A 26,230-nucleotide genomic window follows, 5' to 3' on the forward strand; every position below is an offset into this window, starting at 1 on the left:
GGGCCCGGACCGAGGGCTGTGCCGCCAGGGGGCAGGGCAGAATGGGGGCCACCGGCCTCCCAGTGGGGCGTGAAGATCACCCGGTTGAAGGTCGTCTGGGCCTCAACGTCCCCCCACTTTGGCTGCCCACCCACCCAGTGCCAAGCCTCTTTGGGAAGAGCCCAGACAAGCCTGGCTGTGGAGGGCCCCTGTCCAGTGCCCACCCCTGCCCCCACTCCACTGGGGCTTCCCAGAACCGGCTGTCCAGACGAGGCCGGGGCCGGGCACGGGCCAGCAGCATGGGGATTCCTGCCCTGTGCTAGGAACCCAAGTAGGGTTCTTATAACACCCAAAATGGGGGTGTGCAGTGGTGCTCCCCACCGCCCCTTGCACGCCCAGCACCGGCCGCCAGTGGGCCACTCATCCCGCTCAGCGCCCTGCCAGCTCTCTGAGCCCAAGGTCCCCAGACGGGACCATGGCCAGTCGGGCTGCTCGCTCTCTGAGGCCCCCTTGTGGTGCCTGCAGGAAGTCCTGGCTCCTCTGGGCACTCCCAGGCGCCAACAGCTAAGACTGAGGCTGGGAGCAGCCATGCTGGACCTGTTCTGGGGGGCCCTATCTGGGCCTCAGAAGCCTGGGGTGTCTGCCGGCTAAGCCTCACCTCCTCCCGGTCCATAGAACAGGGCAGGGCCGAGCAGGACAGCCCCAGTCCCAGCATCCCAGGCCAACACATCTTACTCGCTCCCACTTCTGGGGACCCACGAGCAAACTGCACCCTGAACTCAGACATCACCAGGACCCAGAGGCCCACACAACAGCCCCAGACCAGAGGCTGGCTTTTGTTCACACCCGCCCTATGCCAGGCCCCATCAGAGCACCGACCCAGCCTGGACAGAAGGCCCACAGCGGCTCCGAGACTCCCATCTCACCAGTGTCCCGGTCAGCAGAACAGGGCTCCGTGCTGCAGCCTGTCGGAGATGTGGGCGAGGTGGACCTACAGCTCCTCAGGAGACCCTCAACAGGCAGAAACACCCAGGCAGGAGGTGGGGCTGGCTAGTGTACGCTGCACCCCTCACACTCTGAACCCTCCCTCAGACCCTGGATACACCCGAGCATGAGACCAGGCTGTGCCCTCACTCCCACTCTTGGCTGTGGTCTCCAGGGCCCCCACACCCTGCTCTGGGGGGCTCTGAGGAGGGGCGTTCCCCTCTCCTTGTCATTCTGTCGTGAGAAAGGCTTCGTGCTCACAGGCCCTGCCAGGGGGAGGGCTTCTCTGCCGCAAGGGCCACAGTGCAGCCTGGCGGGTGTCTACCCTCCACCCTGAGGCCTGCACTGTGGGCTGGACGCCCCAGCAGGGGCTGGGTGGAGGCAGTGACGTGGGAGAGCCAGCGGCCTCCCAGAGTGTCCTCACACCTGTCCCTGGGATCACCTGGGGGCCTCACCCTGGCTGCCATGAGCTCACAGAGGAGCAGGAGAAACGCACAGATGGACACAGCCCTGGGGGGTGTGGGCCCTGCAGGATCACCGCAAGGCCCAGCCGCCAGGCAAGAGTGGGGCCGCGCTCCGAGCCCCTGGACCAGTGGCAGACCCATCACCCATGACGCCTGCTCCCTGCAGCTGGGCTCTCAGTTCACAGGAACGCCCTGCAGAGGGGCCGCCACGCAGCTTTCCAGGGAGCCCTGTCCAAAGGGGCTGTGCTGTGTACCTGGGGGGCCAGTGCTCGAGCTGGGACACTGCTCTCTGCTCAGTCCCATCAGCCCCAACGAGGCCCTTCTGGAAAACCTGCCCTCTGATACCTCCAATCACGCTTTGTCTGGAGTCCCCTTCTGGGGCTCTTCCAGCAAAAGGCCATCCTCTGGGGCGTCTGAGAGCAGAACCTCAGCCAAGGGGCCACAGTACCCTCAAAAACCACTGATACAGCCTCTCTGGAGCAGGGACACTGTGCCCCCAGGTGCCAGTGGACAGAGACAGGATCCACCCTGGGCCAGCCATAAACACGCCCAACTCAACGGTGACGCCTGACTCCCCAGGCCACACAGACTGGCAGGGCCACATTGCGGCCGCTCAGCCTGGGCACTGCTTCTCCAGCGGGCCAGCCCTGCAGAGTCGACATAGGCCAGCCTCCGACACCAAGAACCGCTAGCTGTGCTGCTGGCTGGCACCCAGCACCTGCAGGGCCAAGGGCCGCACCAAACGCCCCTCCAGAACGTGTAGCCTGTGGACCTTCAACATCCCCAGCTCTCCTCCTTGGTGCCTGGAGCTGCCGAGTGCAGCAGTGGAGAACACAGGCTTTGGGGTCAGAGGTCAAGGATCACCATGCCCCACCTTGAAGGCTCCCCTCCTCTGAGCAGCTAGGAGGTTCCAGTTCCTCACAAAGCCAGAGAAAGCCCATGGTCAACTGGCAGCTCCCTTTGGGCCAGCCATAGGCCCCTCAGCCCAGTGTCCAGAGTGGACCCAGGCTCGGGGGCCCAGCCCAGCTGCACTGACCCAGGGCAGCTCACATCCGCATCCACTGGGTGCTGAGGAAAGGTCCCAGCTGTCCGGTGGGCAAGGCAGTGGGGTTAAGGGACACCTTCCTTCCACACGCGCCTGCCCTGGCCGACTCCCAGCAAAGGCTCAGGAACAAGGCATCGGTGGCAGGATGGTCTGTCCTGTCCCTAAGCCCCTCCCAGGGCAGGGGGAGGTTGCCCCTCACCCACAGCGCTGGGACGGGGGCAGAAGATGCCAGGGTCCTCCCACCTGACCCACCGCCAATCCACAGTCCTTGGACCTTACCCCATTAGGGGTCGTGGGAGGCTACAGGTGGGACCTTGGCCCACCCCAGCGACACGGGTACCCGGGCAGTCACATGCCTCACCTACAGACCCAGAAAATGTCACCCTACAGACCACAGCCTCAGCCTGGGCTCAGATCCCACCAAAAACGCCCCTCACGCCTGCCCCCACCGACACATGAAGGGCCTCAGTGGGCCCACACCACACTGTGTCTGGTGCAGGTGGGGCCCAGCCCAGCAGGCCCCGTGTCAGTAGCGTGTGGAGGGCGTGGGGGTGCCTCTGGCTCCTGGCTCTGAAGTCGACGTCCCCCAGCGCAGGAGACCCCACCACCTGTGAGCACCTGTTCCCGGGGGAGAAGCTGGGCCCCCAAGGCTGAGGGCATTCCCATGCAGCCAGTGGCTTCCTCCCACACACTGTACTGGCCACAGCAGCCCCTCCCAGCCAAGTTACTAAACTTGGGTTTGAATCGTAAAGAATAAGGAGAGGACTGCTTTCCTGAAAACACTACTCGGAATGCCAACAGAAGCCTCTTCGCAAAATTAAAAAGAGAGAGACGTTGGCAGGTGCGGGCAGCAGGGTCCCACCAGCCTGAAAAGTCTCCAGAAGTCGTCATAAAAGGGAAAAAGAAGCCTCGATCAATGATGCCCACACCCAGCCACACCGCATGACAAGCTCACAGAGGATGCCAGTGAGAAACAGACCACTCCGGGGGGCCTGCAAGGACTTCATTAACCCAGCCCTCGAGGAAACGGAGCCAGGACACCCCCGCCCACTGTGGAAGGGAGAAAAAGAGGCCAGAGCCAGGTGGGCAGAGGGTGGCCCCACGAGGCCAGCACGCCAAGGATGGGCCCTAGGGAAGAAGCCCGCCAGCCCCCCCAGCCGACCGACCCTCCCGCCAGGCGGCACCCCAGGGAAGGCCGGACTCACTTGCGTGCTTGTCGGCCAGGGCGATGAGGGTGCTGGAGATGTCCCGCCTCCGGTAGAAGCACACCACTTTGGCCTCCACGTTCCCATTGGCTGTCTGTAACAGCAAGGCAGGGGCGTCTGAGAAACGCGACCAAACCCGGGCTGCACAGCTCCCAGGAGGGGCTCCAAGGCCAGCCCCTGCCGTCTGGGGACTGCAGGTGTAACCACACTACCCCTCGGGACTCCAGGAGGGCACTTCACAAATGGAGCAAATCCTGCAGCTCTGGACGCCCACAGCGTCTATCCCGGGGGAGAAGCAAATCCTGCAGCTCTGGATGCCCACGGCGTCTATCCCAGGGGAGAAGGTGGGCATGTATACCCAACCTCGACATGTGTCTCCATCTCCCTCCCTTCCAGACCCCAGTGTACCACCTGAGAACACCAGGGTCCCAGGGAGGAAAAGGCCCCGCCACACTGGGTAGGACCTAAGTCAGCTCCTGGGAGCCCACGCCCAGCTATCCCAGCCCCTCTGGGGTGAGCTGCACAGCAGCCACAGCCCTAGCGGAGGACGCAGCATGGACCCCCCCGCATGGGACCAGCCCTCCCATCACCCTCCTGGAGCAGCCACGGGTGCTCCCACCTGGCCTGGCTGACAAATGTCTCCGTGTCAAGACTGCTGTAAAACACCACCACAGAAGCACGTATGCTTTTTGAACGAGTTTTTATAACATCTTTGCTACTGCAAGAATTGTGCTGTAATTCTAATCACGGTGCAAGTGCCTAATGGAATACCATTTATAACTTTTTGTTTGTTTGTTTAAGATGGGGTCTCACTCTGTCGCCCAGGCTGGAGTGCAATGCTGTGATCTTGGCTCACTGCAACCTCTGCCTCCTGGGTTCAAGTGATTCTCCTGCCTCAGCTTCCCGAGTAGCTGAGATTACAACCGTGAGCCACCACGCCCAGCTAATTTTTGTATTTTTAGTAGAGACAGGGTTTTGCCATGTTGGCCAGGCTGGTCTGGAACCCCCGACCTCAAGCAATCTGCCTGCCTCCGCCCCACAAAGTGCTGGGATTACAGGTGTAACAGCACCTGGCCTCACCTAACTTTTTAATTTCTTGAGATAGGGTCGGTCTCTGTTGCCCAGACTAGAGTGCAGCAGTGTGATCTCAGGTCACTGCAGCCTCCATCTCCTGGGACCACAGTCCAATTACACCATGCCTGGCTTTTTTTTTTATTTTTTTTTGAGACGGAGTCTCGCACTGTCACCCAGGCTGGAGTGCAGTGGTGTGATCTCGGCTCACTGCAAGCTCCACCTCCCGGGTTCACGCCATTCTCCTGCCTCAGCCTCCCGAGTAGCTGGGACTACAGGCGCCCGCCACCACGCCCAGCTAATTTTTGTATCTTTAGTAGAGACGGGGTTTTACCATGTTGGCCAGGATGGTCTCGATCTCCTGACCTTGTGATCCGCACACCTCAGCCTCCCAGAGTGCTGGGATTACAAGTGTGAGCCACCACGCCCAGACAACCTGGCTAATTTTTAAATTTTTTGTAGAGACAGGGTTTCGCCACGTTGCTGAGGCTAATCTTGAACTCCTGGACTCAAGCAATCTGCCCGCCTTGGCCTCCCAGAGTGCTAGGATTACAGGAGTAAGCCATGGCGCCTGGCCACTTTTTTTTTTTTTGTAGTCAGCTATTTAATTAGGTTCTTAAGATATTTAGAACACCAATTTGTGAGGATAAGTTCCATTTGTCAGGGCAAACACAGATCGCAGGTAGCCCTGGAGCTGAGGAATAGCTTTGATTTTTGGTAAAATTTGTGAGTCCACAGCTTTCTGATCAATCTTGCGCTGCTCCGTAATCTCGTATTTCTCTTTTTCTGTGTCGAAGATCTCACTTTCCTGGTGTCTGGGCTTCCGCAGCTTCTTCTTGAAGTAAGCATCAGTAAGATGTTTTGGGATTTTTACATTGCTGATACCGATTTTGGTTGAGGCGGCAATGACAAATTTCTGGTGTGTTCTTTGTAGAGGAACTCGATTGAGGACCAGAGGTCCAGTTACAAGTAACAAGCCACTAGCCAGCTGCTTCAGGAAAACCACCCTCTTGCCCCTGTGGCGTCCAGTGAGGATGATGAGAATGGTCCTGGGGGTGGTGCTGGCTCGCAGTTTTCTCACCTGCTGACTGAAGGGTTTGTTGCCGTGGCTCAACAGCTTTCCAGGCACATCTTCAGTAGGATAATATCTAGGCATTTTGTGAAGTTTAACCACCTGGGTACCACCGTTCTTGTCACCACCAACTGGTTTTGTAACAGTTGCAAGAACCTTCTCCTCCATTTTCTTTTCAACCTTGGATTTAGCGGCTGAGTACTTCCTCTTGTACATGGCCTTTCTGGAATACATGGCAGATCGGGAATACCTGTCAATTCCTCTGACAAGGACAGGGTTGCGGCTGCAATGGGGCTTCCCCTTCTTGGGCTTTTTAGCCTTGAGGTTACCCTTTTTCACCTTGCCACCAGCATCAGCCTTCTTGGCTTTGGGTTTCTTCTCTTTAGTATCTGGCTTCTCAACTTTTTCACCCGCCATCTTGCAAGATGGGAAAGGCCTGGCCACTTTTCTTAAAGATAATTTGGTTTAATGTTATAAATGGGCTGGGGGCAGTGGCTCACTCCCAGGAGTTCGAGACCAGCCTGGGCAACACGGTGAAAGCTCATCTCTATAAAATGCTTTTTAAAAATTAACCAGATGCAGTGGTGTGCACCTGTAGTCCCAGCTACTCGGGAGGCTGAGGTGAGAGGATCGCCTGGGCCCCGGAGGTCAAGGCTGCAATGAGTTGAGATCGAGCCACTGCACTCTGGTCTGAGCAAAAGAGCAAGACCTTGTTTCAAAAAAACAACAAAAAAGAAAGAATAAAGAAAAAAGTGCTCAGTTGCTCTGCACAGCCTGCCGGAAGCCGCGCGTTCTCGAGGGTGGAATTCCTCTGTTTGGGACGTGCAGCTCCTCTCCCCTTCGGATCTGTATCTGCTCACTATGGTGGTATGAACCCAGGGACCCCACGCTCTGCTTCAAGTCATGATCCAACGTGGCCTGACCCCTCCTGCAGGTCGAGCTGTCCCTACTCTGGCCGCCGGGTTCTCGCTCTGTTGGCTCCTGTGTCCCTGACAAGCTCCACCACAGTGGGGTGACATCCACATCTTATCACAGTGACACACACAGACCATCCAGTGTCATAGCGAGCCATGAACACTGCAAGAACACATGACCACAGCCACCCACCGGGGCAGCTGGGACCGTGGGGCCAGGCTCTTCCGCATTCAGGTTCCCACCAGCTTGGTGCCTCAGGCCAGGCCTCCCATTGCCACACATGCACCCCACCCTCCAGGACCACTGTGTGGACTCCGTGACGCTCGGGGTCTGTTCTGTCGTGTTGTGTTCCTGCACACAGTGGATTCTGTCACACTCGGGGTCTGTTCTGAGGCGCTCCTGCACACACAGGTAAAGGCGGTGAGGCCGCGCTAGGCCATTCTTTCTTTTCTTCCTTGGAACAGCTTTGCTTCCTGAGGTTAACAATCGTCTTATTTTCTCCACTTGCCTAGTTTTTCATGGAATCATCACAGATTCCTCCCTAAAGTGCTCGGCAGCAGAGCTCCCAAAGGGAAAAGGCTCACATCGGTACCTGGGAGGCCCCTCCCTGAGCTGGCGTCCACCTTGCTTGCTGCCTGCACCAGGGGCCGCGTCTTCCTGGGCGGGAGGAACCTGCCTTCCTCATGGTGGAAAGGCGTGGAGGAGGGCACTCCAAGGCCTCAGTCAGGAAACCTCACTCATCCGCCTTCCGGAGATGGAGCTTGGCTGGGCGTGGAGCCTCCACACCTGAATGCGGCTGCCGAAAGGCAAAGTGGGGTTTGACTCCCGTGCTTCGTGTGTGACCCGCTTTTTCTCTAAACGCATTTCTTCTCCTGTGTTCTAAAATTTTAAATACACCTTGAAGGGGCCCCTTTTTATTTCTTCGCTCGCTCCTTCTCTGCTATTAACTGGACGTTGGACCAATGGACTGATGTCTGATTTTTTTTCTCTCCTAGTTTCTTTGTGTTTTTGCCCCATCTTCTGCGCCGTACCCTCAACTTTACCACCTGATCCTTTCATTGCATTTGTTACTTCCCCTATCCCAAGTGTCAAGAGCTTTCCTCTCATCTCACCACATCCCAGGATGGATCCATCCATTTCTCCGAGAACATTCGTGGGCTTTGTTTTGCTTTGGTTTCCTTCTGTTCCCTGCACTGGCCCTTCCTCTGCGTTCCATTTTTTTTTTTTTTTTTTACTTTTTTATTTTTTTGAGACAGAGTCTGGCTCTGTTGCCCAGGTTGGAGTGCAGTGGTGCGATCTTGGCTCACTGCAAGCTCCGCCTCCCGGGTTCACACCTTTCTCCTGCCTCAGCCTCCCGAGTAGCTGGGACCACAGGTGCCCGCCACCACACCTGGCTAATTTTTTGTATTTTCAGTAGAGACGGAGTTTCACCATATTAGCCAGGATGGTCTCAATCCCCTGACCTTGTGATCCACCCGCCTCGGCCTCCCAAAGTGCTAGGATTACAGGCGTGAGCCACTGCGCCCGGCCTCTGAGTTCAGTGTTTACATGTGCTGACTGATCTTCATGTTAAAAGCCCTCCCCATACGTCTTGTGACTTTTGGTCACTGGGAGCCTCCCAGGTGCTGGACAGCTCGCTGCACGGGCTGCACCCATGGGCACTGGGGTAGCGGGCATTCTGCTGGGTCCCCAATGCCAGCAGCTGGGTCTGTGGGCTTTAGAAGTCTGGCTGCTAGGGTCCCGGAAGCCAAGGAGGCAAGAGGGGCAGCAGGGCCCACCAGGGGACAGGCCATGAGCCAGGTGATCCCCACTTCCAGCCCCTGCACGAACTGTGCTGGCCTGGGCCCAGTGCCCCAAATGTGGGTCCTCGGAGTCCACTGCTCCAGCCCAGGGAAGGGCTCTGCGGGTCCGCCTGATCCCCAGACGGGTCTTCTGCACTGCCAGCCGCACGTCAGCATGGTTCCTGTTCTCCCCATCCTGACCCAGGCCAGGGCCAGGGCCTCTCAGGTTGCCCAGTCCGGCTGGCTGCCTTCCAAGCTGCGCCCATACCTCCCAGTGGCACCTCCTCTCCCACCTTCCTTGCCTTGTGGGTGCAGAGCTCCAGCACCACTTTCTTGTTATTTGAGGGGGCGTTCAGGCCAGGGAACAGAGGGGAGGTCTGTACTCAACCAGCTGCGCCCGCCTGGAAGCCCCGCCTGGAGCTCCTTGGCGTGGAGGGCACTGGCCGCGCTCTGTCGCAGGCCTGCGGGTTCTTTTCTACGTGGTGAGCGTCTGGCTCGACTGCCCTGCCTGAACTGTCCACGAGAGCAGTCGTGCCCCTCACAGGCTGGTGTCCCGCCCAGAGACAGGCAAGTACCCAGGCCATGTGGCCCTGGCCCTGAGGAGGAGGGAGTCCTAGGACGAAGGGGACGCCTCTGAGCATGTGCAATGCTACGTGTGTAACTGAACATCGCCCAAGGGCCAGAAGCCAGCCCCCTGCCTGCACACGCCTGCAATCTACTGTCTGCACGTGGAAGCCAGAAGCGGCATGAGGGAACCTTCCTGACAGTGGCACCTCCCAGCAGTGGCACCTCCCAGCAGTGGCACCTCCCAGCAGTGGCACTTGGCCAGGCGCCCACGGAGGCACCGCAGCCTCCCGCCCCAGGCCGCCTGCCAGCTGGCTGTGTGGGGCCAGCAGTGCCGTCTGCCGGCCGCCCCTCCACTACACAGACCAGGAGGGACACAAGGCCTCCCCCAGCCATGGTTCAGCATCAGCTGAGGAACCTCCCTCTGCACCTGTTTCCCTACAGTCCACATGCTAGGATGTGTAAAGTGCTGCCGCGCACTTAGGAGGCTCAGCCACAGGAGCGGCGCCCCGTTCCAGCAGTACCCAGAGTCCAGGTGGCCTTGCTCTGCAGGCGGGCAGGCCCTGCCCGGCAGGGGCAGTGAGGCAAACTCAGAGGACACCCAGGTCATTGCCCGTGCCTCCAACAAACAGGCCTGGCCCTCAGACCTCCCAGGAGGCTGTGGGGGAGCAGACGTCGCACCCTATGCTCCTCGGCCCCAGGTGGTGGCAGATACCACGGGGAATGGCCCTCGACGAGCGCAGCCAGGGAAGCCCAGAGTCCAGCATGGCTACGTCAGAGGCGGCGCGCTAACCTTCCCCATCCTGCCCCCTCTGATCCCAAGAATCCCACGTCACCGCTGCCACCAAGCCTGAGGTCCAGGAAGGCAGCTTCTCACAGGTGAGCCTGCAGCATCCAGCATGGAACACCAAGGGCCCGAGTGCCCCAGGCCTGCGGAGTGGGCGGGGCTCCTAGGAGAAGGCAGCCATCAGGCCACTGGCTCCAGGGGATCGGGGGCTCGGGAGCCCTGCAGGCAGGCACAGAGAGGTCTGTGAAGCACCCAGCACCCCACCCCACTCTCTGCTGGAACCATGTGTCCACTGGTGGGGACAACCTGCCCTCCCTCAACACCCTTAGAAAGTCTCCAACTAGGAGGAGGAGAAGGGAGGCTGGGGGACCCACCCACCACCCCCAAGGACAGCGAGAAGGCTCCCAGGGTGTGCGGGCGCCCTGCACCTCCATGGCCATCTGTGGCTCTGTCTCCCGAGCTGATGGGATGGAGGCTGTGCCGAGGCAGTGGAGGCCAGGAGTGGCTGGGGCTGAGGGGCCCATGTGTCACCACCCCCCAGGAAGGATCTGGTGCTGCCAGGCTCAATGCATGGGCACAACCACGTCCCCCGACCAGATAGCAAGCACCTGCCAAGGACTCATGGCAGACACGAACCAGGTGGGGGCAAGGGCTGCCTGAGTGACCAGGGAGGGTGCTTCCAGCCACGCAGACACCTCAGGGGTCGGGGGCGGAGCTCACAGCCCTGCAGGGCTGGCTGCCAGGAGCCGGGCAGGGCAGGGGCACCGAGTATGGCTTTCTGCAGCCTTTGGTTGGTTTCAGAATCATGCCATTCTGCTCGGGCTCCCCAGGGGACACTGGCATCTTCTGGGGACCCAGTGCCCACAGACCAAGTGTGGAGTGGGCAGGCAGCTCAGGGCAGCCGCGCTGGGTCCTGCATGAGGCCACCAGGCCCCTCACTCAGCATCTCCAAGGAAGAGCCAGGGTGCAGGTGACAGTGGAGTCACTGAAGGGCCTGCGCAGTGGCCAGTCCAAGGTCAGCCCTGAAAGGGGGCCACCCACAGGGCAGGAGCTGGCGTAGCCCCCGACCACTACCCCCCTGCAGCAACACCAGAGCCCCCCAGTACCTTGTTGAGCTCCTCGATCCTCCGGATCAGATATGGGTTGCTGGAGGAGTTCTCGAAGTAGACGTAGTCTGCAAACAGCAACAGAGAGAGCGCCACCTGTGGCACCAAAGGCCGGACCCAGTCCCATCTCCCGCTGCCCAGGGACTTGGGGCTCAGGCCGGGCAGTGTCATCCCCTCACCTCTGCTCCCTCAGGCGAGGAACAAACAGAGGAAGCAAAGCCCCACACCATCAGGGAGGGGTGGCTGCAACTAAAATGGACTGACAGGCTGGGTCAGGGCCAGGGAGATGCATCTGGAGGGGCTGTTCCCAGCAGGAGCAGACAGCCCCCATCCCAGATCCTCACAGATGCCAGCCGCCCCCAAGGGCTCAGGCCTTTCTTGGGGAAGCTGTGGGGGCCAGGCAGCAGCTTCCTAGGCAAAGCCTAGCTCCAGCACTGCCCAGACCCTGCCGGGAGCCCCAGGACACCTTCCCACTGGCAGCAGCCAGCCTGGATGCTACACCCCCAGAGCCACATGGCCACCACCAGCCACCAGCCCTGCCCACAGCGGCCCCCATCTTTCCCTCCAAAACCAACAGCAGCGACTACACAGAGAACACAGCTGGGGCTTCCTGGGCCCAGGCAGGCTCAGACACGGGGCAGAGTTGCTCCAGGAATGACAGGGTCACCCTCACCAGAGCTCGGGGACAGCAACAGGCAGCAGGCACAGGGAGTGCCCCGAGACCGGCCATCAGGTGAGTACAGCGCTTCCCTCAGCAATGAAACCATGTGGCCCTCCAGCCTTCTCACCAGCTCCGCAGAGAGCCACAGAATCTTCCGGAGCCCAGAGGCTTACCCTGGAAGGCCCAGGGAAGTCCAGGCTGGTGGTGCTGACACCCCGATGCTCCAGGCCTCCTGGGGCTGCCACAGGGGCTCAGCTTGGGAGGCAGTGAGGCCACGTCCTCACGAACCAGCACCATGAGCACCCTCGCCAGCCCACCCTGCATCAGCTCTGCAGGGAGGACTGAGCAGGAGGCCTGTCTCAGCTGGAATCAGCCCAGAGGCCTGCACAGGCCTGGGATTCAGCAAAATGCAGCAAGACCAGCACCAAAGAAGCCCAGCCCATCTGTCCACACGGAGGCCAAACCTGTGCTGTGAGGACCCTGTGGAGGGGCCTGGAGAGCATCTCCCTCCTGCTGCTGGCACACACCTGCAGGCTCACGCCCATGGGGACACACCTGCAGGCTCACGCCCATGGGGACACACCTGCAGGCTCACGCCCATGGGGACACACCTGCAGGCTCACGCCCATGGGGACACACCCGTGAGGACACACCTGCAGGCACACACCCATGGGGACACACCCGTGAGGACACACCTGCGGGCACACGCCGGTGAGGACACATCTGTGGGTGCACACCTGTGAGGACGTGCCTGTGTGGTCACCCATGTGCAAAGTTACACCCGTGCATGCGGCTCCTGAGCCCCCCGTGCTGCCTGAGCAAACCAGCTGATCAGATGAGGCTACGCCCACATAGAGCTCCACAGGACAACGGGCTACGCGCATGGAGAGCCCAGAGGGGACACAGCCAGGGTGCCTGGGGGACACGCACAGCAGTGAGCATTCCCTGCAGAAAAGCCTGCAGAAGTGACAGGGGACCTGTGGGTCTGTGTCAGGGCTACAGGAGTGTTCTGAATGCAGGATGTGGCCATGCTTGTGCAACGTGTGAAAACGCTAGAATTCACTGAATCACACACTCAAAAGTGGTGGGTTTCATCACATGTAGGTATCTCAAACTTTTTTTTAAAAAAGGTCTCAAATCAACGGTCTAACTTTTCACCCCAAGAAACCAGATAAATAAATCCAAAACAATGCATCAAACTTGCCAAAAACTGGGGTAAAAAAATGTCCCTTAAGTGAGGAAAGATAGACAAGCTGGGTCCGTCCACTCGGTGGAAGACTCCTCGGCAGGGGCCCGGAGTGAAGCCCCTGGCAGCACGGGGCCTGCAGCACCGGAAGGCCCTCTCGGGGGAGGTGGCGGGCACAATGGCTGCGTGCAGCGGGACCACCTACAAGCTGCTGGCGTGGGAAAACCAAGATGTGGAAGACGAGAGAACATACAGGGAATTTGGGAACTGTTCTGTCTCATGACTGTGGTACGACGACACGACTATGGACTTGCAAAATTCACGGAACTGCACACGTAAAAGGAATTGTACTGAATGTAAATTATGCTTTAATAAACGGACAAATAAAGCAAGAAGGCAGGAAGTGATAGAGTAAAAATAACGTGAAACAAAAATAGTAGAGGGGAAAATATCAGAGGAACCAAAAGCTGAGTGTTTGCTTGTTTGAGATGGAGTTTCGCTCTTGTTGCCCAGGCTGGAGTGCAATGGTGCGATCTCAGCTCACTGCAACCTCCGCCTCCCGGGTTCAAGTGGCTCTTCTGCTTCAACCTTCCGAGTAGCTGGGATTACAGGAGCCCACCACCACGCCCAGTCAATTTTTGTATTTTTAGTAGAGACTGGGTTTCACCGTGTTGGCCAGGCTGGTCTCAAACTCCTGACCTCAGGTGATCCACCTGCCTCAGTCTCCCAAAGTGCTGGGATTACAGGCGTGAGCCACCATGCCCAGCCTACAAGCTGGTTATTAACAAGATCAATAAACTGAAATCTATAGCCAGACTGACAAAGAAACAAAGAGAGAAGCCACAAGTAACCAACATCAGGAACGACAGATGGGACATCACTACAGATCCTACTGACACGAGAAGGAGTATAAGGAATATTATGGAGGACTTTATGCCACAGAATTTGACAACGTAAATGAAATGAACCAATTGCTTGAAAGATATAAACACCGAAGCTCATTCAAGGAGAAACAGGTAACCCTATTCATACTACGGAAATACAACAAAAACTCTAGGCCCAGATGGCTCCATTGGTGAAGTCTATCAAACATTTAAGGGAACATTAACACCAATTCTACACAACTCTTCCAGAAAACAGAAAAGGAGGGAACACTCCCCAGCTGACAGTGAGAACGCCATTGCCCTGACACCAAAACCAAAGACACACAAGAAATCAGGAGGATCACTTGAGTCCAGGAGTTTGAGACCAGCTTAGGCAACATCACAGGACCCCGTCTCTAAAAAAAAAAATTTATTTTTAATTAGGCAGGTGTGGTAGCATGTGCCTGTAGTCCCAGCTGCTTGGGGGCTAAGGCGGAAGGATCGCTTAAGCCCAGGAGTCTGGGGCTGCAGTGAGCCATGATGGTACCACTGCACTCAAGCCTGGGTGACAGAGTGAGACCCCATCTCTAAATATAACTTACATTTTTAAAAAAATTCAAAAACCAGTGTAGCTCATCATATTCACAGAATAAGTAAGAAAAACCCTATGACCATCTCCGTAGATGCAAGAGTATAATCTGAAAAAATCCAACACATACGCTATTAAACTCTGAGCAAACAAGGAACTAAAGGATACTTCCTCAGCCTGGTAGGACATTTACAAAAAACCGACAGCTAGCATCATCCTCAGTGGTGAGAAAAGGGCTGCTTCTGCTGAGATGAGGGATATGGCAAGGGTATACCTACTCTCACCACTACTGCTGGCCATCGAGGAGTCCGAGCCAGTACAACGGGAAGAAAAATCAATCAAAGGCACACAGACTGGATATGAAGAAATAAAACTTTCTATACGCAGATGACGTGACTTTCTATACAGAAATCCCGAGTCTACAAAAAAGCTATTGAAACTGCTGAGTAAGAGTTTTGCAAGGTCACAGGTCAACATATAAAAATAAGTCCTCTTTTGGGCTGGGCATGGTGGCTCACGCCTGTAATCCTAGCACTTTGGGAGGCTGAGGCGGGTGGATCACCTGAGGTTGGGAGTTCAAGACCAGCCTGACCAATATGGAGCTACCCCATCTCCACTAAAAATACAAAAAAAATTAGCTGGGCGTGGTGGTGCATGCCCGTAATCCCAGCTACTCAGGAGGCTGAGGCACGAGAATCGCTTGAACCCGGGAGGCAGAGGTTGCAGTGAGCTGAGATCACGCCATTCACTGCACTCCAGCCTGGGCAACAAGGGTGAAACTCTGTCACAAAAAAAAAAAAAAAAAAAAAAATGTCCTCTATGTACTACTAACATACTAACAAACGGAAATCAAAATTGTAAAAGTACTATTCACAGGAGCACCAAGAAAAATTAAATACTTACAATACAAATTTTACAAAAGATCTATAGATGTTTAAAGATCAAAATATCTGTGCAAAAATCTACATGCTGAAAAGTCCAAAACACTGGTGAGAAAAATCAGCAAAAGATCTAAATAAATGGTAACAGATAAGGTGTCAAGGGTTAAAGTACATGTTGGTGAGCTTCCTATAAAGGTCCGCACAGTAAATACTCCAGGCTGTGCAGGCCAAGAGGCCACATCAAGGATATTACATAGGGACTAACATAACAATTTCCACACATTTCATACTGATGAAATTAAGATAACTGGGCCAGGCACAGTGGCTCACACCTGTAATCCCAGCACTTTAGGAGGTGGGCAGATCACGTCAGGAGATCGAGACCATCCTGGCCAACGTGGTGAAACCGTCTCTACTAAAATACAAAAAATTAGCCAGGTGTGGTGGTGTGCGCCTGTAGCCCCAGCTACCTGGGAGGCTGAGGCAGGGGAATCGCTTGAACCTGGGAGGCGGAGCTTGCAGTGAGCTGAGATCGTGCCACTGTACTCCAGCCTGGTGACAGAGCAAGACTCCATCTAAAAAAAAAAAAAAAAAGCTGAGTGCAGCTTTCTATAACAGAGATGCACTCATGAGAGGACTTGTTTTGGGAGATGACATTTTGCTTCATTGGGTTCAAATTTAATGTTCTTTATCACCAAAATAAACGACAAAGGTGCATCCATTAGTGCTGGCTTCTAGTGAGTTCGTGCATTTCCTCTGTAACTGCTGCCAAGCACACTGGCAGCCCCAGGTGCGTAGCTCTAAGTGAACAGCCTGGCCAGTATGTTTTCCCTTTCCTGGAAAGGGCCAGCTCAGCAGGCTTGGATCACCCGCATTCTTCCTTCCAGAGAGAGGTCTGACCCTTGACCTGCTCCTAGGAGGTCACCTCGGAGCTCTTGGAGCATCCTGCCTGTCAACAGCATCTGCTCACCCAGGGCCTTAGGTCACCTCAGACAGGCTACCCTGACAGTGACGTACTGTGGTGCCTTGTGGCATCAGCCTGACCTCTGGAGGGACCGAGACGGAGGGACTGAGGGCAGCCACACAGGTGCTCAGCCAGGTGCACCTGACCAACCTCTAAAAACGCCTGGGCCACCAAGGCTCAGGGGAGCTTCCCTGGTTGGAAATATGCCAGGCCTGTCATCACAGACCACTGCTAACCCACGCACCGCCCACGTCTCTGCTGGGAGAGACGCCGGAGCCCATCCCTGGTCTCTCCTGAGCCCGGCCCCTGTGCCGCTTCCCTGTGCTGATTTGAGTCTGCGTCCTTTTGCTGTAATGAACTGTACCCCTGGCAGAAATGCTCTGCTGTATTCCACAAATCCTAGTGAATTACTGAACCCGAGGGTGGTCTTGGGGCCCCTATACTACAGCACGTGATTATGCCACAGTCCAATCGCTTTCGACTGAAGGTCAGGTGGGAGCTCCTTAACATACAGCAAAGTGGATTTTGAAATGTAGACATTTCCCTTGCACTTGCATCGAAGTCCCAAACACTCTGCTGTAACCAGTTTGAGCCCAGAAAATAAGCTCACTGCAAATCTGTGTGGCAATGGAGACTTCGCCTCTCATTTTACCTCTTGACAATAAGAAAACTGTACAAAGCAGTTTGTGATTTAAACAACACGAGCTGTTGCCAAAATGACTTCATCACAGTATAAATTTTGCAAATAAGTGTGGTTGTGCCTTGTAACTTTAAGATGAATTCATAAAGAATGTAGAGAGCATCACGCAGCAAAAACTAGTTTCCCAAGTCATCCGGTGCACTGACGATGGCGGTCAACAGTGGTTCTTCTCATTCTGAAATTTTCCAATTTTGGGGCTTTTTCAAAAAGCAGGCCAGACACGGTGGCTCACGCCTGTAATCCCAGCACTTTGGGAGGCCGAGGCAGGCGGATCATTTGAGGTCAGGAGTTCAAGACCAGCCTGGCCAACATGGTGAAACCTCGTCTCCACCAAAAATACAAAATTAGTCGGGCATGGTGGCATGTGCATGCAGTCCCAGCTACTCGGGAGGCTGAGGCAGGAGAATCGCTTGAACCCGGGAGGTGGAGGTTGCAGTGAGCTGAGATCGTGCCACTGCACTCCAGCCTGGGTGACAGAGCGAGACTCCGTCTCAAAGATAAATAAATAAATAAAAAATAAAAATAAAGCAATAGAACTTCACCACTGCCGAGTCATCAAGCTACCGCACAGGAGAGCAAGTCAAGATGTTCAGCTTTAGGCCAGGCACAGGGGCTCACACCTGAGCCCAGGAGATCGAGGCTGCAGTGGGCCGCGACTGCCACTGCTCTCTAGCCTGGACAATAGAGCAAGACTCCATCTCTTTAAAAAAAGGCTTTTTTTAATTCACAGAACTGATGACAGTCAAGTCCACAAGGTCAAATGAAGTTCACTGTTGACACTACTGGTTCATAAGGCATGACAGACTCAAATACTGTCCACAGGCTGGGTGCAGTGCCTCAAACCTGGTAATCCCAGTACTTTGGGAGGCCAAGACGGGTGGATCACTTGAGGTCAGGAGTTTGAGACCAGCCTGCCCAACATGGTGAAATCCCATCTCTACTAAAGATACAAAAAACAGCCAGGTGTGGTGGTACATGCCTTTAGTCCCAGCTACTTGGGAGGCTGAGGCAGGAGAATCGCTTGGGCCCAGGAGGCGGAGGTTGCAGTGAGCCGAGATTGTGCCACTGCACTCCTGCCTGGGCAACAGAGAGAGACTCCATCTCAAAGAGTAAAAATAAAAATAAACAAATACTTTCCACAAAATATTTACCTGCCAACAAGTAACAGAATGAATAACTATAGGCTTTTAGCACTTTATATGTTTAACAACCCTTGTAAATTTGTCCAACTAAGCCCTTTTCTGTGCCACACACTTCTCGTGTCAGTAGGATCTGTAGTGATGTCCCATCTGTCGTTCCTGATGTTGGTTACTTGTGGCTTCTCTCTGTTTCTTTGTCAGTCTGGCTATAGATTTCAGTTTACTGGTCTTGTTAATAACCAGCTTGTATGCTGAGTGGAGTGGCTCACGCCTATAATCCCAGCACTTTGGGAGGCCAAGGTGGGTGGATCACCTGAGGTCAGGAGTTTGAGACCAGCCTGGCCAATATGGTGAAACCCAGTCTCTACTAAAAATACAAAAATTGACTGGGCATGGTCGTGGGCACCTGTAATCCCAGCTACTTGGGAGGCTGAGGCAGAAGTGAGGACAGTCTTGTGGGACTCAGCCCTTCAGCTGCAGAACCTAATATTCTCTCCAGGTAAGCAGTGTTAAAATTGGGTTAAATCACTGGATAACCAACTGGCTGCTGGTGGGGAGAAACCCCACACACATTCCAGGGACCAGAGGTGAAGTATTCTGTGTTGAACATGTGAGAGTGGGAAAAAGCCGGACGCAGTGGCTCACACCTGTAATCCCAGCACTTTGGGAGGCAGAGGCAGGCGGATCATGAGATCAGGAGATCGAGACCATCCTGGCTAACACAGTGAAACCCCGTCTTTACTAAAAATACAAAAAATTAGCCGGGCGTGGTGGCGGGCGCCTGTAGTCCCAGCTACTCGGAGAGGCTGAGGCAGGAGAATGGCGTGAACCCGGGAGGCGGAGCTTGCAGTGAGCCGAGATCGTGCCACTGCACTTCAGCCTGGGTGACAGAGCGAGACTCCGTCTCAAAAAAAAAAAAAAAAAAAAAAAAAATTAGCCGGGCGTGGTGGCAGGCACCTGTAGTCCCAGCTACTCAGGAGGCTGAGGCAGGAGAATGGCGTGAACCCAGGAGGTGGAGCTTGCAGTGAGCCGAGATTGCGCCACTGCACTCCAGCCTGGGCGACAGAACGAGACTCTGTCTCCAAAAAAAAAAAAAAAAAAAAAAAAGGAGTGGGAAAAAGTTAGGTTTTTCCTGTCCCTATCACAAATATTCAACCCCACCACGGTAGTTCAAAGCAGCCACATAATAACTGGAATCCCTCTCATTAGTGCGGCCGTGTTCCCGTAACACTATTTCTGAGCACTGAAATGTGAATTTCATATAATCTTCATGTGTCATGAAGTTTTCTGCCTTTGATTTTTTTCCCAACAATTAAAAAATGTAAAACCCATTCTTAGCTCATGAGTCATCAAAAACAGGCAGTGGGCTAGTTTGCCAATCCCTGTATGAGAGGACCCAAGATTGGTTTAGATGCCAATTCTTTCCCAAACATCTATACGGGCATCATGCTTAGCTTGGTGATGCTTTGCAGGTATTGTGTTTCTTACAAATTGAAGGTTTGTGGCAACCTGCATCAAGTCAAGTCCATCGGTGCCATTTTTCCAACAGCAGGTGCTCACTACGTGTTGCTGTCACGTTTTGGTAATTCTCTCAATATTTCCAACTTTTTAACCATGATTCTGTCTGTGATGGCGATCTGTGGTCACTGATCCTCGATGCCACTATTGCAATTGTTCTGGGCATTATTGAGCCACACCCCACCTAAGAACTTAATTGATAAATGTGTGCTCCGACTTCCCCAGGAACTGGCCATTCCTCCATCTCTCTCCCTCTCCTGGGGCCTCCCTATTCCCCAAGACACAACAATACTGAAATTGGGCCAACTAGTAACTCTGCCATAGCCTCTAAGTGGTCCAGTGAAGGGAAGAGTGGAGGGTCACACATCTCTCACTTTAAAACAAAAGCTGGAAATAAATGACTAAGCTTAGTCAGGAAGACCCGTCGAAAGCCAAGATACCCTAATGGAAAGCCTGGTCTTCAGCGCCAAGCAGGTAGCCCAGTTGTGAATGCAGAGAAAAGTTCCCGAAAGAAATTAAAAGTCGGTCAGGCGCAGCGGCTCACGCCTGTATTCCCAGCACTTTGGGAGGCCAAAGCGGGTGGACCACTTGAGGTCAGGAGTTTGAGACCAGCCTGGCCAACATGGTGAAACCCCATCTCTATTAAAAATACAAAAATTAGCCGGGCATGGTGGTGTGTGCCTGTAATCCCAGCTACTCGGGAGGCTGAGGTGGGAGAATCACTTGAACCCGAGAGCTGGAGGTGGCAGTGAGCTGAGATCGCGCCACTGCACTCCAGCCTGAACGACAGAGCGAGACTCGGTCACAAAAAAAAAAAAAGGCCGGGCGCAGCGGCTCACACCTGTAATCCCAGCACTTTGGGAGGCCGAGGCAGGTGGATCACAAGGTCAGGAGATCGAGGCCATCCTGGCTAACACGGTGAAACCCCGTCTCTACTAAAAAAATTCAAAAATTTAGCTGGGCATAGTGGCAGGTGCCTGTAGTCCCAGCTACTCGGGAGGCTGAGACAGAAGAATGGCGTGAACCCGGGAGGCGGAGCTTGCAGTGAGCCGAGATCGCGCCACTGCACTCCAGCCTGGGTGACAGAGGGAGATTCCGCCTCAAAAAAAAAAAAAAAAAATTAGCCGGGCGTGGTGGTGGGTGCCTGTAGTCCCAGCCACTTGGGAGGCTGAGGCAGGAGAATCGCTTGAACCCAGGAGGCGGAGGTTGCAGTGAGCCGAGATCCTGCCACTGCACTCCAGCCTGGGCGACAGAGTGAGACTTCATCTCAAAAAAAAAAAAAAAAAAGTGCTGCTCCAGTGAACACAAGAATGATAAGAAAGCTAAACGGCCTTAGTACTGATAGAGAAAAGCTGAAGTGGCCAGGATGGGAAATCAGACGCATTCCCTGAAGCCAGGGCCTTGGCCAGAGCAAGGCCCTAACTCCCTTCAGTTCTATGAAGGCTGAGGGAGGTGAGGCGGCTGCAGAAGAAAAATCTGAAGCTAGCAGAACTTGGCTCATGAAGTTAAAGGAAAGAAGCCATTTCTACCACATAAAAGTGCAAGGTGAGGCTGGGCACAATGGCTCATGCCTGTAATCCCAGCGTTTTGGGAGTCAAGGCAGGAGGATCACTTGAGGCCAGCGGTTTGAGACTAGTGTGGGCAACATAGTGAGACCCCATCTCTACAAAAACAAATAAAACTAGCCGGGCATGGTGGCGTATGCCTGTGGTCCTAGCTACTCGGGAGGCTGAAGTGGGGAGGATCACTTGAGCCCAAGAGACTGAGGTTACATACACTGAGCCAAGATCACACCACTGCACTCCAGCCTGGGCAACAGAGCAAGATGCTGTCTCAAAAAAAAAAAAAAAGAAAGAAACACTTCTTTTTGGTTTCTGTAGAAATTAACAAGCCAATTCTAAACTCTGTAAGGGAAAGCCAAGTAACCAGAACAGGCTAAACAATTTTGAAAATGAGGAACAAAGTTCAAGGATTCCCACTACTTGATTTCAAGAATTACTATAAGGCTGGGCATGGTGGCTCACTCCTGTAACCTCAGCACTACAGGAGTCCGAAGTGGGAGGATCGCTTGAGCCTAGGAGTTCGAGACCAGCCTAGACAACATAACGAGACCCCGTCTCTACAAAATATAGAAAAACTTAGCTGGGTGTGGTGGTGCACACCTGTGGTCCCGGCTATTCAGGAGGCTGAGGTAGAAGGATCACTTGAGCCTGGGAGGTGCAGGCTGCAGTGAGTCATGATTGTATCACTGCACTCCAACCTGGGTGACAGACTGAGACCTTATCTCAAAAAAAGAGAAAGAAGCCAGACTCAAAAGCCCACATACTGTGCAATTCCACTTCTACCACATTCTGGACAAGGCAAAACGGCAGGAACAGAAAATAGGTCAGTGTTGCTGGGAGCTGGGGGAGAAGAGGGGGCTGACTACAAAAGGTCACAAGAGAAGCATGTCAGGTGTGGAAGAGCTGCAGCGACCACACAGCTGTGCATGAGTGGAAAACCACAGGCCCTACACATAAGTGGGTTTGCCATGTGAAACGTGTATCTCAATAAACCTTTTTTTTTTTTTTTTTTTTTTTTTTTGAGACAGTCTTGCTCTGTTGCCCAGGCTGGGGGTACAGTGGTGCAATCTCCACTCACTGCAACCTCTGCCTCCTGCACGCAAGTGATTTTCACACCTCGGCCTCCCAAGTAGCTAGGATTACAGGCATGCAACACCACACCTGTTTTTTTTTTTTATATTTTTAGTAGAGATGGGGTTTTGCTGTGTGGTCAGGTTGGTCTCAAACTCCTGAGTTCAAATGATCTGCCCACCTCAGCCTCCCAAAGTGTTGGGATTACAGGCGTGAGCCACCACACCCAGCCTAAACCTTACTTTAAGTTAAAAAAATATACACACACCCAGAGTCAAATCTCATTATTCACAGTAATTATGTTCTATAAAGTCACCACTAATACTGAACACCGTACCTCTGTTCCTACAGGAAATACAGGGTCAGGTTCCTACGAGCCTCTGGTCACAACATTTTAGCAACCAATCAATACACAACAGCCTTATTTTACGTTTCTGTCAAAGAACTTTATAATTATTGTTGTTCTCTGACACTGAACTCACGTGGGAGCAGAGCCTGTCCAACACACGTTCTCTCCATGGGACACATCCCAGCCTGCCTGTGCCCAGGGACACTCGACAGCACTGCAGCACCTCCCCCAGGGGCATCTAAAAAGCAAAATCACCAAGAACCCCCAAATGCAAGAAGCATGGCCCTCAATAGATGGACAAAGGACAATTTGCTTCCAACACGGGAGCAGTGGCAGAGGGCAGGGTCCCTCACTCACCCCAGCAGGCACCCAGGCACCACACAACTCGGGCTTTTAGCAGGCTGTGCGTGCCCGCAAATGACTGGGAAAGTGACATAAGTGTGAATTTTGGGGTTACACGTACGTTTTAACAAATAGGGGACGGTGCCACAAAAGAATTGGGGGAGGACAGACACGACCCCCAAGATCATTGAGCAACAAGAGCTGTGCTGCAGGGTGGTGCCTGTGGTCCCTGCCTGTGCGGAACCCTCCAGGGCACAGCCCACTCTCCTGAGCTCACCTACAGCCAGGTCTGCCATGGTCGGAAAGAGGTGACCAGGAAGCACAGAGAGGAACTTTGTTTTTCCCTTTTGGGAACGGGGTCAAGAGAAACAGCAACAGTGGTCAGGAAAGCCCCCAGCACCCCTGCTCCAGGAGCCAGGTCTCCATGAGACAACATCCCAAATGCTACAGGGGTGTCCTGTATTTTTATCTGCAAAACCTTGGCACTGCTGCACACCTCGTGCCTGGCCCATCCTGGGGGCATCCTCCTCCTCCGTTGCTGTCCCCACAAAGTCCAGGAAGGATCACAGACCAGAGCCCCAGCGTCCGAGGTGCATCCGGCAGCCAGGGATGGGGACAGTGGCCCCCAGGGGATGCAGACAGATGTTCCCTTATGCAAGTGGCCAGATGGCCCAGGCACTGTGTCTCCTGGAGGAATGGACAGAACACGCCCCTCCCCCAGAACTGCCCTAGCCCAGCCCAGAGAAAGCCACACCTCAGGGCCAGCCCCCATGTGCGCTGCACCCTTGCTGTCCTCTGAAGGCAGGGGATGAGCCAGGGCAGAACCAGGTGTGCCCCATACCTGACTCCACCGCTGACCAACTGCACAGGCCTTGAGGCTCTTTTTTTTTTTTTTTTTTTTTTTTTTTTTTTTTTTTGTGAGACGAAGTCTCGCTCTGTCACCCAGGCTGGAGTGCAGTGGCATGATCTCGGCTCACTGCAACATCCATGGGCTCATTTTTAAGGTGTGCTTGGTACCAGGAGCCGCTGCCGCTGCCCTGGTTTCCTCCCCTGTGATGACGCTGCCGTGAGGACAGCCTGGCAGGGCACGGACAGGAAGGGACGCATGGGCCCCTCCATGCCCCAGGGGTCCCCCAGCCACACAGATCTGCAGACCCTCCTAATGGCACCCACAGAGCTCAGGCCCTGACCGTGGAAGGACTCTGGGGGCAGGGGGGCACTCGAGCTCCTCAGACCACCAGGGCTGTCCAGGCAGAGAAAGCAGCAGAGCCCACGCCAGGCCGGATCACGGGGCTGCAGTGCCAAGGCCCACCCCGGGGAGGCTGCCGGGCGGCTCTGAGGAGCGGTCACCTCAGACCTCTCAGGTGCATTGCATGGCCCAGGCAGGAACAGCCTAGCAGGTGGTGCAAAGCCCATAGAAGCAAGCCTAGGGCCTGGCCTCAGGGGTGCAGGGGACACATTGGTGGGGCGGGTGGGGGATAGGGGTGAGGTGCTGGGTGGCCTTGCACTATGCGGGTGGCCCCAGCCTCACTGGGCTTGGCTCCATTGCCACCAAGATCCCCCAGTCTGCACACTCAGACGTGAGCCCACCGGGACAGGAATGGAGCAGGCCAGCTGGGGTGGGGGTGTGGGTGGGGACACCAGCAACACGAGAGCCCTGGAAAGCAGTGGGCCCAGGTAGCACACAAGGAAAGACCATTTGGAGAATATTAAATGCTCTGCCGGGCATGGTAGCTCACAGCCTTGCAACCCCAGTGGCACTTTGGGAGCCCAAGGCAAGAGGATCGCTTGAGCACAAGAGTTCGAGACCAGCCTGGGCAACATAGTGAGACTCCGCCTCTATAAAAAATCTTAAAATTAGCCGGGTATGGTGGTGTGCACCTGTGGTCTCAGCTACTCAGGAAGCTGAGGTGGGAGGATCGCCTGAGCCTGCGGGGTGGAGGCTGCCGTAGCTGTGATGGTGCCGCTGCACTCCAGCCTGGGCAACAGGAGACCCTGTCTCAAAAAAAACATAATTACACGCTCCCAAGACAGCCTGCTGGAGTCTAAGGTAGGATCTAAGCTGCCCCCCAACCGGGTCTCAGGGTGGGCTCCTCTCGGGAAAGGGGGGCCGCCCTTCCTAGCAGTACTCAGCCCATAATTCAAGTTCAGCAGCAGGAGGAAGGAGGCCCTGCAGTCAGTGCTCCCCCAAGCCGCCTCCCGGGTACCTGGCCAGGCACACGGCACCTCCCCTGGCATCCCGGCCTCACCTGCTGACCAGCGTCCAGATTCGCAGCTGGGGACCCACCTCTAGGTAGGATGCCTGCAGGGCCACTGCAGCAGTCTTGACACCCAGAGCCCACACACACGGGCGGGAACGGCACTGCCAGGGCGGGTCGGGCGCGAGGGATGTGCTTCATTGGACCATTTATTCCAACATCTCTCACTGACAGCTACTTTTTTATTAATCTGAGAGCTTAACAGTCAAATTCTCCACTCAGAACAATATGGGGCCAGGCACAGTGGCTCACGCCTGTAATCCCAGCACTTTGGGAGGCCGAGGCGGGTGGATCACTTGAGGTCAGGAGTTCGAGACCAGCCTGGCCTAGATGGTGAAACCCCGTCTCTACCAAAAACACAAAAACTAGCCAGGTGTGGTGGTGCGCACCTGTAATCCCAGCTACTCAGGCGGCTGAGGCAGGCGAATCGCTAGAACCCGGGAGGCGGAGGTAGCAGTGAGCTGCGATTGTGCCACTGCACTCCAGCCTGGGTGACAGAGTGAGACTGTCTCAAAAAAAAAAAAAAAAAAAAAAAAAAGCCGGACGCAGTGGCTCATGCCTATAATCCCAGCACTTTGGGAGGCTGAGGCAGGTGGATCACAAGGTCAGGAGATCAAGACCATACTGGCTAATACGGTGAAACCCCGTCTCTACTAAAAAAAAACAATACAAAACATTAGCCAGGCATGGTGGCGGGCGCCTGTAGTCCCAGCTACTTGAGAGGCTGAGGCAGGAGAATGGTGTGACCCCGGGGGGGCAGAGTTGCAGTGGGCCCAGATTGCACTACCGCCTGGGGGACAGGGCGAGACTCCGTCTCAGAAAAACAAAAACGATATGGAAGGCCAAAACTAGGCAGCAAGCCCACCCCGGAACAAGCCAGGAGTGCTCAGTGGCTGAGACAGGAGAAGCTCAGTGGCCCATCCTGCCTGGAGAGTGAGCCACGGCTGCCAATGGCGCAGTGCTGAGGCCGATCCTCACAGGCCAAGTGGGACAGCCCCATGCCATCCCCTCCAGGACATCACACCCAGGACCCGGGCCACTTCTACAACTCCCGGTCCTGGTGCTCACAGGATGGCCGTGTCTCCAGGGCTCTTCCCTGCCTTCTTGGAAAAAGATGGGTGGGACCCCAAAAGTCGGCCCATGGAGCAGCAAGTGCCTAGGGACACGGTGCACT

The 26,230-nt window shown here is 55.1% G+C and overlaps 1 protein-coding gene and 1 pseudogene across 10 annotated transcripts in view; both read right to left on the reverse strand.

Annotated features, from left to right (window-relative positions):
• MTA1 (metastasis associated 1) overlaps nt 1-26,230 on the reverse strand; it is a 52,360-nt gene that overhangs the window by 21,625 nt on the left and 4,505 nt on the right. For 5 of the 9 annotated variants that reach the window (XR_004028062.1, XM_030804294.1, XM_030804293.1 and 2 more), the window contains exons 2-3: nt 10,974-11,041; nt 3,678-3,771 (exon numbers count right to left, since the gene is read on the reverse strand). Coding sequence is in view for 8 of the 9 variants with exons in the window: in XM_030804294.1 (XP_030660154.1) it covers nt 3,678-3,771; nt 10,974-11,041 (162 nt within the window). In the remaining variant the exon portion in view is untranslated. Of the gene's footprint in view, nt 1-905; nt 991-3,677; nt 3,772-10,973; nt 11,042-26,230 lie in introns of all 9 variants that reach the window. The other 4 variants (XM_030804291.1, XM_030804290.1, XM_030804292.1 and 1 more) reach the window with 2 other exon arrangements.
• LOC100590356 lies at nt 5,280-6,299 on the reverse strand (annotated as a pseudogene). The gene has a single exon (XR_001113673.2). The product of XR_001113673.2 is annotated as a 60S ribosomal protein L6 pseudogene (transcript).

This window comes from Nomascus leucogenys, chromosome 22a (genome assembly GCF_006542625.1).
Source record: "Nomascus leucogenys isolate Asia chromosome 22a, Asia_NLE_v1, whole genome shotgun sequence".
In the NCBI taxonomy this organism is placed as follows: Eukaryota; Metazoa; Chordata; class Mammalia; order Primates; family Hylobatidae; genus Nomascus; species Nomascus leucogenys.